The 12,086-nt window shown below is 41.1% G+C and overlaps 2 protein-coding genes across 2 annotated transcripts; one reads left to right on the top strand and one right to left on the bottom strand.

Moving 5' to 3' along the window:
• Nucleotides 1-6,656: 6,656 nt before the first annotated feature.
• NEUTE1DRAFT_92013 (uncharacterized protein) lies at nt 6,657-9,364 on the top strand (the record flags this gene model as incomplete). Its single annotated transcript, XM_009858392.1, has 2 exons — nt 6,657-8,970; nt 9,065-9,364. The coding sequence occupies 2 exons, from the start codon at nt 6,657-6,659 to the stop codon at nt 9,196-9,198; spliced, it is 2,448 nt and encodes an 815-aa protein (XP_009856694.1).
• Nucleotides 9,365-10,199: 835 nt separating this feature from the next.
• On the bottom strand, nt 10,200-11,708 carry NEUTE1DRAFT_106014 (uncharacterized protein; the record flags this gene model as incomplete). Its single annotated transcript, XM_009858391.1, has 4 exons — nt 10,200-10,222; nt 10,406-10,679; nt 10,745-11,181; nt 11,666-11,708. The coding sequence occupies 4 exons, from the start codon at nt 11,706-11,708 to the stop codon at nt 10,200-10,202; spliced, it is 777 nt and encodes a 258-aa protein (XP_009856693.1).
• Nucleotides 11,709-12,086: the final 378 nt, after the last annotated feature.

Here is a 12,086-nt window from a genome sequence, read left to right as displayed (position 1 = left end):
TAATAATAATAATAATAATAATAATAATAATAATAATAATAATAATAATAATAATAATAATAATAATAATAATAATAATAATAATAATAATAATAATAATAATAATAATAATAATAATAATAATAATAATAATAATAATAGTAATTTTTTACTAATTCAACCTTTATAAGATATTTACTATAATTATTCTGTAAATTGTAAATTCACTTATAATTTAAAAATTATTTCAATTATAATTACTTATATAGATTATTATATTTAATTAATAATTAAAGATTATTATAATATTTAAGGCTATTAGATTTAACTTCTTTATATATTTATATATAGGATGGAAATCTTTTAATATATTAAATGTAATTTCTTTGTATAATTAAAAATATTAAAATAATAATGTAATCTAATACCTTCAGTTTCTACTAATAAGTATAAAGTTTCTTTAACTAGCTTTAGTATAATTAGTTCTATATATTTATTTCTTTTTAATTATATTTATTACATTACTTATGAAAATATAAACTAATTTATATAAGATTATAAATAAACTTTAATTAATTATATAATATATAAGTCTATATATATATGAGAAATAATATAAATAATAATAATAAACTAGTTTTTAATTAAATAAAGTATAACATAGAAAGTACAATTATATAGTCTTTAAATTTTTTATTTATAGAAAGTATAAGTAATTATATATTATAATAATAATTTAATATACTATATAAATTATATATTGTACTATAAGTATAATAAACTTACAATTCTAAATTATTTTATACTAATATAGAACTTACTAAACAAATAGTATTATATATATATATATATATATATATATTAAATTCTAATTTAAATAAATTCAAATTAATTAATGAAATATATATAATTAAGATTTAATTCTATATATATTTTTAACTCTTATAAACAGTCGAAGGTAGTTAAAATATTTTAAAGAAGTTAAAATGAAATAATAATTACGAAATTCATTTAATTAAAGTAAATTAATATAGATTATTTTATATATATAGATTGGCTTAGTGTATGTAGGTCGCTTGACCGCCCTACCCAGCCTGCCTGCCAGACTACCGGGTAGGTTTAAGTGATAAAATAAGGAAGAGGGTCCGCCTAGATAGATTATATTAATCTATCTACGCACGGCTTCTACTCTTTCTAATTCTTCCTTCTATATTATACTTTATATAGGAATAATATTATTACTTTTGTATATTAATTGTATGATTATTCTTTAAGGTAGAAGCAGTCCATATTATGAATATAAACTTTAATTAATTATAAAAACTTTTAGTCCTTTAATTTGTAATATCTTTTAATTTCAAAAAAGAATATTTTAATTAATTTAAATTATATAATATAAAATATAAGATTATTAAAGTTATTAATAAATAAGGAATTTAATTAAATAATTAATTATTGTATAGGTAATAGATAGTTTTAATAAATCTATTAAAACGAATTGATATTATATATAAATAGATATAAATATATTATCAGATTTGAATTTTATTCAACTATAGAATTAGTTTATTTATTTAATTTTATAGAAAGCTTATTAAGTGGAGAGAACATTTATTAAATACTTTAATTTGATTTATAAATTATAATAAATAATTTAGTAAAATAAAGTAATTATATATAAGAAGTACGCCTTTAATATAAAATTTCAACTTTTATTTCTTTTCTTTATTATTCTTTAAAACGCTTTTGAGTATTTGTATATTATTATATATAGAATATTCTAAATACCTTATATTAAAAAGGTTATTGTTTTTATAAAAATGAAATTTCTTAATTATCCTATATTAAATAATACTATTTCTATTCTTATAAATATATATATATATATATATATTTATATTAGTTATCTTTCTTTCTTAATATTTTATATAATTATACTAGCTATATAAATCTAATTAAAGGTAGTATTTCTTCCTTAATTTAAAGTAGTAATAGTAGTAATTATCCTAGTATAGGGTAGGTAAAATCTAGTTAAAAGTAGTGTTTCTTTTTGTCTTCAAAATAGTATTTCTTGTTAAGTTCCAAGTAGTAGTAGTAGTAAGTATTCTAGTATAGGGTAAGTAAAATTTAATTAAAGGTAGTATTTCTTCTTTAAATAAAAGTTATATTTCTTTTTTTATTAAAATAATAATAGTGGTGAATATTCTAATATAAGATTTGTAAAATTTAATTAGAAGTAATATTTCTTTTATTCCTTAAAATAGTAATAGTAGTAAGTATCTTAGTATAGGATAGGTAAAATCTAATTAAAAACAGTATTTCTTCTTCTCTTTAAAGTAGTATTTCTTTTTTTCTTTAAAGTAATAATAGTAGTAAGTATTCTAATATAGAGTAGGTAAAACCTAATTGAATATAATATCTTTTCTTTAAATAAAAATAGTAGTAATAGTAAATATTTTAATAGAAAGTACGTAAAATCTAATTAAAGGTAGTATTTCTTCTTTAAAGAAAGATAGTAATAATAATAATAAATATAATAATATAAAATAGGTAATTATTAATTAAAGGTAGTTTTTATTATTTTAGTAAGGGTAGTAATATTAATACGTATTTAAATATAGGGTAGGCTAGTTTTAATTAACAGTTATACTTTTCTTTTAAAAAGATTGTAATAAAAATAAAAGTTTTTATAGAATATAAATAATTTCTATTTAAAAGTAGTCTTATTATCTTTATTTTAAAGATAGTAATTATAATAAGTAATTTTATCTAATTTAGAAAGTTTCCATTAAAATTTGTTCTTCATTTTTCTTATTAAAAGAGTATTAATATAAAATTAAAGTATATAATTAAAATATTCTATAATTAAATATAAAATTACGTATTATTATAATAGAATTATATATTGAATTATACTTAGTATTTATAGTCTATAGTTCAACATATATTAAGTAGGGTGTAGTTTAATTATACTTTATTTATATAATATTCTTTTTTATTAAAATCTTTTAACTATTTTTTAATTAAAAATAAATTTATTTCCTAATTATCTCCATAATATAATTATTCTAACTTAGTACACAATATTAAAAGTAAATACAAGTTTATATATAAGCTTTAATTAGATATTATAATACTAATAATAGAATTTATTAGTTAGAAAAGGAAGAATTAAATAAAAGAACACTATTTTAGGAATTATAAATCCGAATACTATAATTGAAATTAATTATAGAAATTGTACAATAAATATATTAATTTACTATAGTAATATATTAGCTAGTAATATATCTTCAAATTATTATAAATTATTTAAAGATATAAAAGATTTTAATTTTAATAATATTAATTTCTTTTACCTAATATTATATATATTATATATATATCTCTTATTCTTTAACTAGTTTATATTAATATAAGTTAGTACCTACCCTTAATACTATAATTAGGTATTATATTAATATATTTTTCAATAGATAATATTATAAGATAAATATTTAAAATTTTAAGAATTCGTTAAAAATTACTAAATATATAAATACTAATACTATTTATATCCTAGAAGTGGGTATACTCCATAAGTATAATAAAAACTTATTTTTATAGAGATATATGTATATAAGAATTATGTATAGTTTTTGTCGAAAACTTCTACTTTTTATTTCTTTATACGAAATGTAATAAAACTCTCAAAACTAGTTTTTTATAAAAAGAAAAATTATAAAAAGGTTAATCTACTATTTATTAACCTATTCCTTCGTTTTTATAAGTTTTGGCTAAGTGGTGGTTGTGTAATTAATTCCTAAATTAAATGCCTATTGGAAGTGGGTTGTTTTTGCTGTCCGTTTGGGTTTTGTCGTGTCCGGCGGTTTTGTCGCCAACTCTGTGGAGCAGAGTTGGAGACCCGACAGGAACCTGGACCCCTCTCCAACAAGTAGGTAAGTAACCTAGTCCCCATTTTGCCTGGCTCTCTGCGTGGTTCCAACGGTCCAGACTCTGGTCCCACGAAATGGTACAAATCTGTCTGGCAGTCGTTCGTGAAGGAACCAAGCAAGACATCTTCTTCCAAACTTCGCCTGAGCGTCGACGGGCAAAACAGAAACCACAAGTGGCAACAGCAGAGCAACTGGCAAGTCTGCTCTCTGTCCGCTGCTTCGTTCCATGTATGAGATACCCCTGAGTGACCGTGCCCCTTTTGCACGTCTGCTAGTACATCCAGGAGAACAGAAGCTTGCGTATCATTCGTCAAACCTGATGTCAGCCCGTTTCCTGTAGAGTCGCATTCGGCTTTCTGCTGTCCTGTCCTGTCGCTATGAGGGCGAAAAGGGTGATCTTTACGGCAGAGCCGCAACATAAGGGCCGGGAACGTGTTTCCCGGGTCCCATCTTGCAACACCTTCCTCGGCTCGGACTGCGAGTCAGTTCCGGGCAAGAGATCACCAGATTTGACCGAAGCCATCCCATGGGGGTCAAATCAAGTTCTTGCCAGTCCAGTTTACTTTTGGACGTACAATACGCTCACATGTAAGCGCCTTGAAGAGTTTCATCTTCTTTCAGCCCGGCAAGTTGCAGATGTTTGGGAGACGAACTTGAACTGCAGATGAGCTGGCTAGGTACCTTAGTGTACACAAGGTCACATAGGTATACGCAGGTCCTGGGCCAGAGACTGTTCCCGTTCTGCCACCCTCCAGACCCGAGCACTGAATATGGAAGCTACCTCTACAGTACCGTCAAACCTACTTCTCGAGAGGTCTACTCTAAGCATGTAACAGATCATTGAGACAGATGCCAATCAAGCTTATCATCATACATCAAGGGGTGACGGTGCTGCCCTATGTCCTACCAATACGCGGCGGGAGTTTGGCTGCGCAGCTCACCATCCAGTCACTCCGAGTTGTGTTCATTCTGTAATTGGACCCCTGACCCATCGTCCCCTCCCCAGACCCTTGAGAGTCCCTGAGAGTCCCTGACTGCATTCCATCCATCAATGTAACTCCACTGGAAGGCATCCGGCACTCCACCAGGCACGCACCCCTCCGGCCGGCTGCCTCTCAAAGGGCCCCGGCCATCCTTGTCGCAGCTGTCCTGCACGACCATCAGCGGCTGCCCCTCGCTAACAAGCGGGTACCTGTAGGCGTCACAGTAGCGAGTTTGCAGAAGAGAAGGTGTTAATGTCGGGTGCTGCCCGTTAGACGCCTGATTTCCATCCCGGACATTGGTCGGAGGGGAACCTGAGCTGAGCTCCATTCGCGGCCTCAATTGCCATCGAGTACAAAGTGTGTACGTACGACATTGTTGCCCGGCGGGAATGCAACTTCCTTCCCTTTCACAACCGCGTTAACAGTTGTCGTGCCATCATGCTATCCTCACATTTCCCTTGATATGAATGGGTGTATCAGATGTGCCCAACATAAAATTCGACTAACGACGACCCATTTTTTCTTCCTCTTTTGTCACTGCTAGCTAAGCCGGCCCAACCGTAGCGGACGGTAGCGGACGGTCCACTCGCTCCGTTCCTTTATTTGATCGCCGTCACAGTGTTCACGGGATCTCCTTCCTGTTTTTCTGTCCCTCCTACCGACCGTAACCTTTTCCCCAATTCTTCGATTCCCGCCTTTTCTGGTCTTCACTTGGCTTGGAAATCCAGGCACTCCCGGGCGCCGACGACTTTGGCTCAACATACGGTCGTTTCTTTTGTCGTCGGCACAGCTTGACCCGGAACGGGTCCCGAACCTTGTTGCCCCTCGCGGCCCAACGACTTCGCACTACCATTCGACACAAGCAAATAACATGATCCATTATTGAGTATATTGAACTCCCGAACACAGTCGACTATACATACACCTCGCTTCTTTGTTTGAACGGGCGCGATCGCTTCCCCCTTTATGCGAACGTGCTGCACCTGCATGCGGACATAGACCGTCACCGTCATCTTGCTTCCGAACACGGCGCATAAGGCAGGCCCTGAGTGCATAGGAAGATGGCATACAGTGGAGGATACGAAGGAGGGCCGGGAGGACGCCAGTACGGCGGCGGTCAAGCACCGCCACCTAGAGGATCGCCGCAGCGCGCATACACCGCTGGACCTGGCATGCCACAACAGCAGTACAATGCGCCGCCGCCTCAGCAGCACTACGACCGATATCAGGAAGACTATGGCTATGGCGGCGGCTACGATGACCATGGGGGTGGTTATGATCAGGGATATGGAGGACAAGATCAAGGTTACGGTGGGCAATATGATGACAGAAGCTACCAGAGAGGCCCGCCAGCGCAGGATTACCCTCAGCAAGACTACTTTATTCCCGGACCCAATGGCCGCAATGGACCCCCTCCTGAAGCTGCTGCTCCCGGTCCCGGCCCCGGCCGAGGTGGACCACCCATGCAAGGTGGCAGAGCCGGGCCCGCTGGTCCGATGCGTCCTCCCGCAGACAACGGCAGGGGTCCTCCAGCTCCCTATCCGCCGCGTGGTGGCGGCTACCCTCCGGGCCCGGGACGGGGTTATCCGCCCCAAGGCCCCGGTGGGAGGCCAGGCCCTCCGGATCGAGCTGTGGCTTCAGATCCCAGCGGTGGGTCTCACGCTTGCACATAGGCTTTCCAAATGACTTGACTGACAATCTTCCAGCGAACCGCCGACCACCCATGAATGGCCCCGGTCCGGGTCCCGGTCCCGGCCCTATGAGTCCTGAAGACCGTGGTTTTGGTGGTGGTAATTTCCGGGGCCCTCCGGGAGCGCAGCGAAGGCCTGATATGGACAATGTTACAGCGCAAATGGATGGGATGAATCTCTCGATTCAGAGGCCACCAACAAGAGGACCTCCTGGGCCTAATGGTACTGGACCGCAACGTGCACCAATGCGCCCAGATACCAGGGACGGGTATGGAGGGCCGATGCGTCCTAATACTAGAGACGGCTATGGAGGACCAGGACCTGGAGGGCCGCAAAGGGGACCGCCTCAGCCATATCGCCCTCAACAGGACATTCAAGATCAGCGACGAGGCCCTCCTCCTGGCCCGGACTTTGGTCAGCCCGGGGTTTTTCAGGATGGTGGCTTTGGTCCACCTGGGCGGAGTATGACCATGCCTGCGAGAGATGACATGGGATTTCAGCCCCCGCCGCAGAATTTCATGCACCAGAGCGACAGTGTCCCTTACAATGGTCCAGTTGGACGCGCGATACAGAGACCAAACACGGCTCAAGATGCACGGGCACCACCGCAGAGGGTTTACCCGTCTGACCATGGAGTTCCTCCACTACCACAAAATAACTACGACCAAGGGTACGGGAACCGACAAGACATAGCCTATGGAGGTCAACAGCAACAGCAGCAACCCGGTCCTGTCGATGATTACTACGAGGACTATTACGAGCCTACTGGCAACGGCGGATACGCAGCTCAATCAGACGGCCCAAACTTTGATGCCATTTCCCCTCACAGGCACCAAGATTCTTTTGACCAGCACATGCAGCCTAATCAGATGCAGCACCAAGCTCAACGTGGGCCTGGCCGCCTACCGGAGATGTCTCGGGCCAAGTCTCAACCTGACCTGCGAAATTCGCAGACGGCTGTATTCGAAATGGCAGGCGATATGCCCCCGATGCCCATGATGCAACAACAAACCGGGGGCCCGCGTGGTTCGCTTGAAAGTCAGAACAGTCTTCATAGGCCGCCTCCTAATGGTCAGCCAGGGCCACTGCCACCAGGAGCTGGTATAACTGCTCACCCAGCACCATACAGACCCGGGCAATCTGCGCCCCCTCAGGGACCGTATAACTCGGACAATTTGCCATTGCATCCTGCTCCAGTCCGCCCAGGTCAGATGCCCGGCTCTATGGTCAATTTGAATGACAGGCCCCCTCCAGTCAGGAACTACCAGGCTGCTATGAACAGTATGCCTGCTCCTCCCCCTCTCAACAATCAACCTGGTCCTCAGCCGATGCAAAGCGGTCCTGGTTCGCCGCCCCCTCCCACGAAACCAGTCGAGCCCAAGGTTACTGTGGAAGAACTGGAGCACCTGCGGGCCATTGTCAAAAACGATTCCAATGATCAACAGTCTGCTCTTCGGCTTGCTAAGAAACTAGTCGAAGCGTCAGACGTCTTAGTCCCAAATCTGCCTGACCCCAAGGCTCGCGCTCGTTCTCGGGATCGCTACCTTGTTGACGCTCACAAGATTCTTCGCAAGCTTGAGAAGGCCAGCAATCCAGACGCCATGTTCTTCTTGGCCGACAGCATCGGCCGTGGGCTGTTCAGCTCTGAGCCCGACCACGCACATGCTTTCTCGCTCTACCAGTCCGCCGCGAAGCTCGGCCACGCAGCAGCAGCCTACCGCACCGCCGTCTGCTGCGAGATCGGCAACGACGAGGGCGGCGGGACCCGTAAAGACCCCATCAAGGCTATCCAATGGTACAAGCGCGCCGCGACACTGGGCGACACCCCCGCCATGTACAAGGTTGGAATGATCCTGCTCAAGGGACTGCTGGGTCAGCCGAAGAACAGGCGGGAGGCCATCAGCTGGCTCAAGCGGGCCGCCGAGCGCGCCGATACCGAGAACCCCCACGCCCTCCACGAGCTCGCACTCCTGTACGCCAGCGCCGAGCCCGACGACGTTATCCTCCGCGACGAGGCGTACGCCTTCAGCCTATTTAAGCAGGCGGCCGAGCTGGGATATAAGTTTAGCCAATTCCGTCTGGGCGCTGCGTACGAGTACGGTCTGTTCGGCTGCCCGATCGACCCGCGGCTATCTATCATGTGGTATAGCCGCGCGGCAACCCAGGAGGAGCATCAGAGTGAGTTGGCGCTTTCGGGATGGTACTTTACGGGTAGTGAGGGTGTGTTGCAGCAAAACGATACCGAGGCGTATCTGTGGGCGAGAAAGGCTGCCATGGCTGGGCTGGCCAAGGCCGAGTTTGCCATGGGTTACTTTACGGAGGAGGGTATCGGTGTGCCAGCCAATCTTGAGGATGCGAAGAGGTGGTACTGGCGGGCTGCTGGTGAGTCTTTTTTCTTTTTCCTCCATACCCTAACCCCGTCCTTGCATCCATTGAGAAAAGTTCGTTCACTAACCAACTATCTGCATCGATATAGCCCAAGACCACCCCAAAGCCCGCGAGCGTCTAGAGGAGCTCAAGCGATCAGGGAAGAATGGGCCGAGAAACCGGGAGAAGATTTCTCGCAACAGAAATTCGAGGCAGCAGGAGGGTGAATGCTTGGTAATGTAAAATCCGTAATCATATAAGGTCAAATGAATCCAGGGGGTGGTACCTAGCCGGCCAATCTCCCTTCGGGAGGCAACATCGTATTGCGTTGTATTTTGCGAGCTAGGATATGTAGAAGAAGTAATCTTGCACACCCATACCCGGCCGATGGTTCATGCCGAGGTTCCTCATACACTGGACTTTGATGATGGCTCCTGTTCACTTGCCTTTCCAGGAGTCCTCTGCCATTGTACGGGGCAATTCATCATCATCGACGCTTGACACCTTCTTTCTCTCAACAGAAAGTCGACGGATGAAACTACATCATATTGCCATAACAACATCAAGCACGCTTCAAGGCGAGGCATCTCCTTAGTTCGCACTTTGGGCCAGAAAGCCATTACACTTACATTGACCTGAAATCATAAAGATCTCCAATTCCAACCAAGTTATCAATCTAATTTACGAACTATGTGCATGCTCAACACCACACTGAGGTGCAAGTTACCAATGCAATCATAGTCTCTGTGTTGATAACCATCTACATAACAGCCCGATTAGCTCAGCTGGTTAGAGCGTCGTACTAATATCTTCACCGAGATATCAAGTCCATGCGAAGGTCAACAGTTCAATCCTGTTATTGGGCATGATCCATTATTTTTTTCCCTTGTACACACTGAAGGTGTTAGTTCAGTCCTATTATTCGACACATCTGTAATTAAATTTTTCTTTTTTTGGCGGAACCGATTATTCCTAATACTCTGTTCGTGTCGTTACGGCCGTTGGAGAAACATATAGTGACCCGCGTCCTAACAAATTATTGTTTCTCTTCTCTACCTAGAGCATAGTTGAAGTCTTCTACTGCATCAACAGACAAATGAAATATGATGAATACGCTTAATGCTCAATTGGTTCAATCCTCCTCGCGAATTCTCAACTCCTTCTGAACCCACCGCAGCGCCTTCTCTAAATCCCTTGTGCTAGTGTTGCGAATAGTTTCAGCTGAAAACGGTGCGCCGCTTTGGTCATACCGCGCTTTCTTCTCTGACTCTTCATGAGCTAGTAATAACTTGAATCAGTTGTTGCGTCACTGAAAAGCTGTAATGGAATCAAGAAAGGAGCAGGATAGAATGAATGTTGGCCACCCTCGGCTGGCGTCTCTGTCGATTTGAAGATATCATCAAGGAGCAGTGAGGAAAAAAGATAAAGACGAAGACGAAGAACAACGTACCGATACGGAGAGAGCAACTTTTCCCTTCACCCTTGTAGTAGCAGCTGAAGCAAGCGCCCCCATGCACCGCCCGACCGCCAGCGACACACTCCGCAAACGGCCCATAGTTGTCTACAGTCTCACACTTGGTACAAGTCTTTTCTCCATTCTCTTGCGGCGTAAAAAGATAGTGAGCAATGCCAGTATAATGCTCTTGACGCTCCCACTTGAGGTTTGAGGTGACTAGTTGACCTTTGACCCAGTACTGCTTTAGCCAGAGAAGGCGCAAGATGGTCTGCGAGTCACAAGCATTAGATTATGTTTTGGTACATTTTTCTTTTGAGATATTATGATCGGTACCTTGTGTTTGGAGATGATGGCCAGCGCCTGACTGGACTCACACTCCAATAACTTCTTCAAAGCGAAGCGAAGACGCTGTTTCGGCGAGAGGCTGTCCCTCCAGTAATCGATGTCCTCATTCGCATCGCTATCTTGGCCGAGGGACTCGTCACCGAAGACATAAGGTGTGAACATGTTGGGTAGTGGCGCGAGCCGCGTGGGCGGGTCGTTCCTGCTCCTGCCCTCCTCTATCTTGTCGTTGGGCATGAAGAGGTAAGGTGTGAACACGTTGGCGGCTTCGCTTCTCTTCCCCTCAATGCGTCGTCGCTTCTTGGGCGCTTGAAGGTCTTCTTTGGAAGTTTCAATTATTGGTTCCATGTCGGGCGATGACACGGGTAGCGCGGACGGGTCGGCCTTGTCCTCGTCGCATTCGATATTGGGCATCTGGATGGATTTTCCTGTTCGATGTTAGTATTTGAAGCAACTGTGTTGCTGAATACCATTTGTTGTCTTGTATACGATCACTTACGAGGGTTTTGCTCTTGGTGATTTGATACCTCCACCAGAAGGACAAAAGGTTATAGTATGTGAACGGGCAATCTTAAGGATTACTACCTCTATGGACGAGATGAAGTTTGTTGCAAGTAGGTAGCTAGGCTGTGTAGATCCATTGCCGAGCCGACGGAGACAGCTGGTACGGTAGAAAGGGAAAAAATAAAAAAAAAATAATAAAAAAAAAATAAAAAAAGAAATTGCCAACGGATCACACCCTCAGTACCTTAGACGCGTTGATACCTCTAAAAATCTCCAAGTGACAGCTGTTAACAGCTGTGAGAAACCGATCTTGATTTGAAAACAACGAACAAAAGCTTTAGACACTGTATTTTGAGATCAACCTACATCTGGACGGCAAGTTGACGATGACGTGGGTCTTGGGGTCACCTGCTTCACGGGTGTGGAATTTGGAGGTACGTGCGATAGCCATGCTGTTCCCGTTCTTTGTGCCAGCTAGTCAAAATAGGAAGTGTGGACTCATGGATTGCGTTTAATCTGATACGACTTTAGTATGAAGGTCCTTATGCGACGGGTTTTTATACACAAATGACAGCTAATTTGCAAACTATCCTGAGTTGAGTTGTAATATGCTTTGGAGTCTCCATTTACGTTGGGTTGAGTCGATTGAGGTTGATCTAAATCAATCTGCGTTGATCTGAATTGATCTAAGTTGATTTGAGCTGAACTCAGTTGAGTTATCTCGAGCGCCGTGAAAGGACTGCATGAGAATCAATACGGTCATACTTATATTCGTAGACTATCTTTGCTACTATAATGGTGGGATCGGAACAACGAATACTCAGAGATG

Source organism: Neurospora tetrasperma (genome assembly GCF_000213175.1).
Source record: "Neurospora tetrasperma FGSC 2508 unplaced genomic scaffold NEUTE1scaffold_81, whole genome shotgun sequence".
NCBI lineage: Eukaryota > Fungi > Ascomycota > Sordariomycetes > Sordariales > Sordariaceae > Neurospora > Neurospora tetrasperma.
This window is presented reverse-complemented; position numbering and strand designations above follow the sequence as displayed.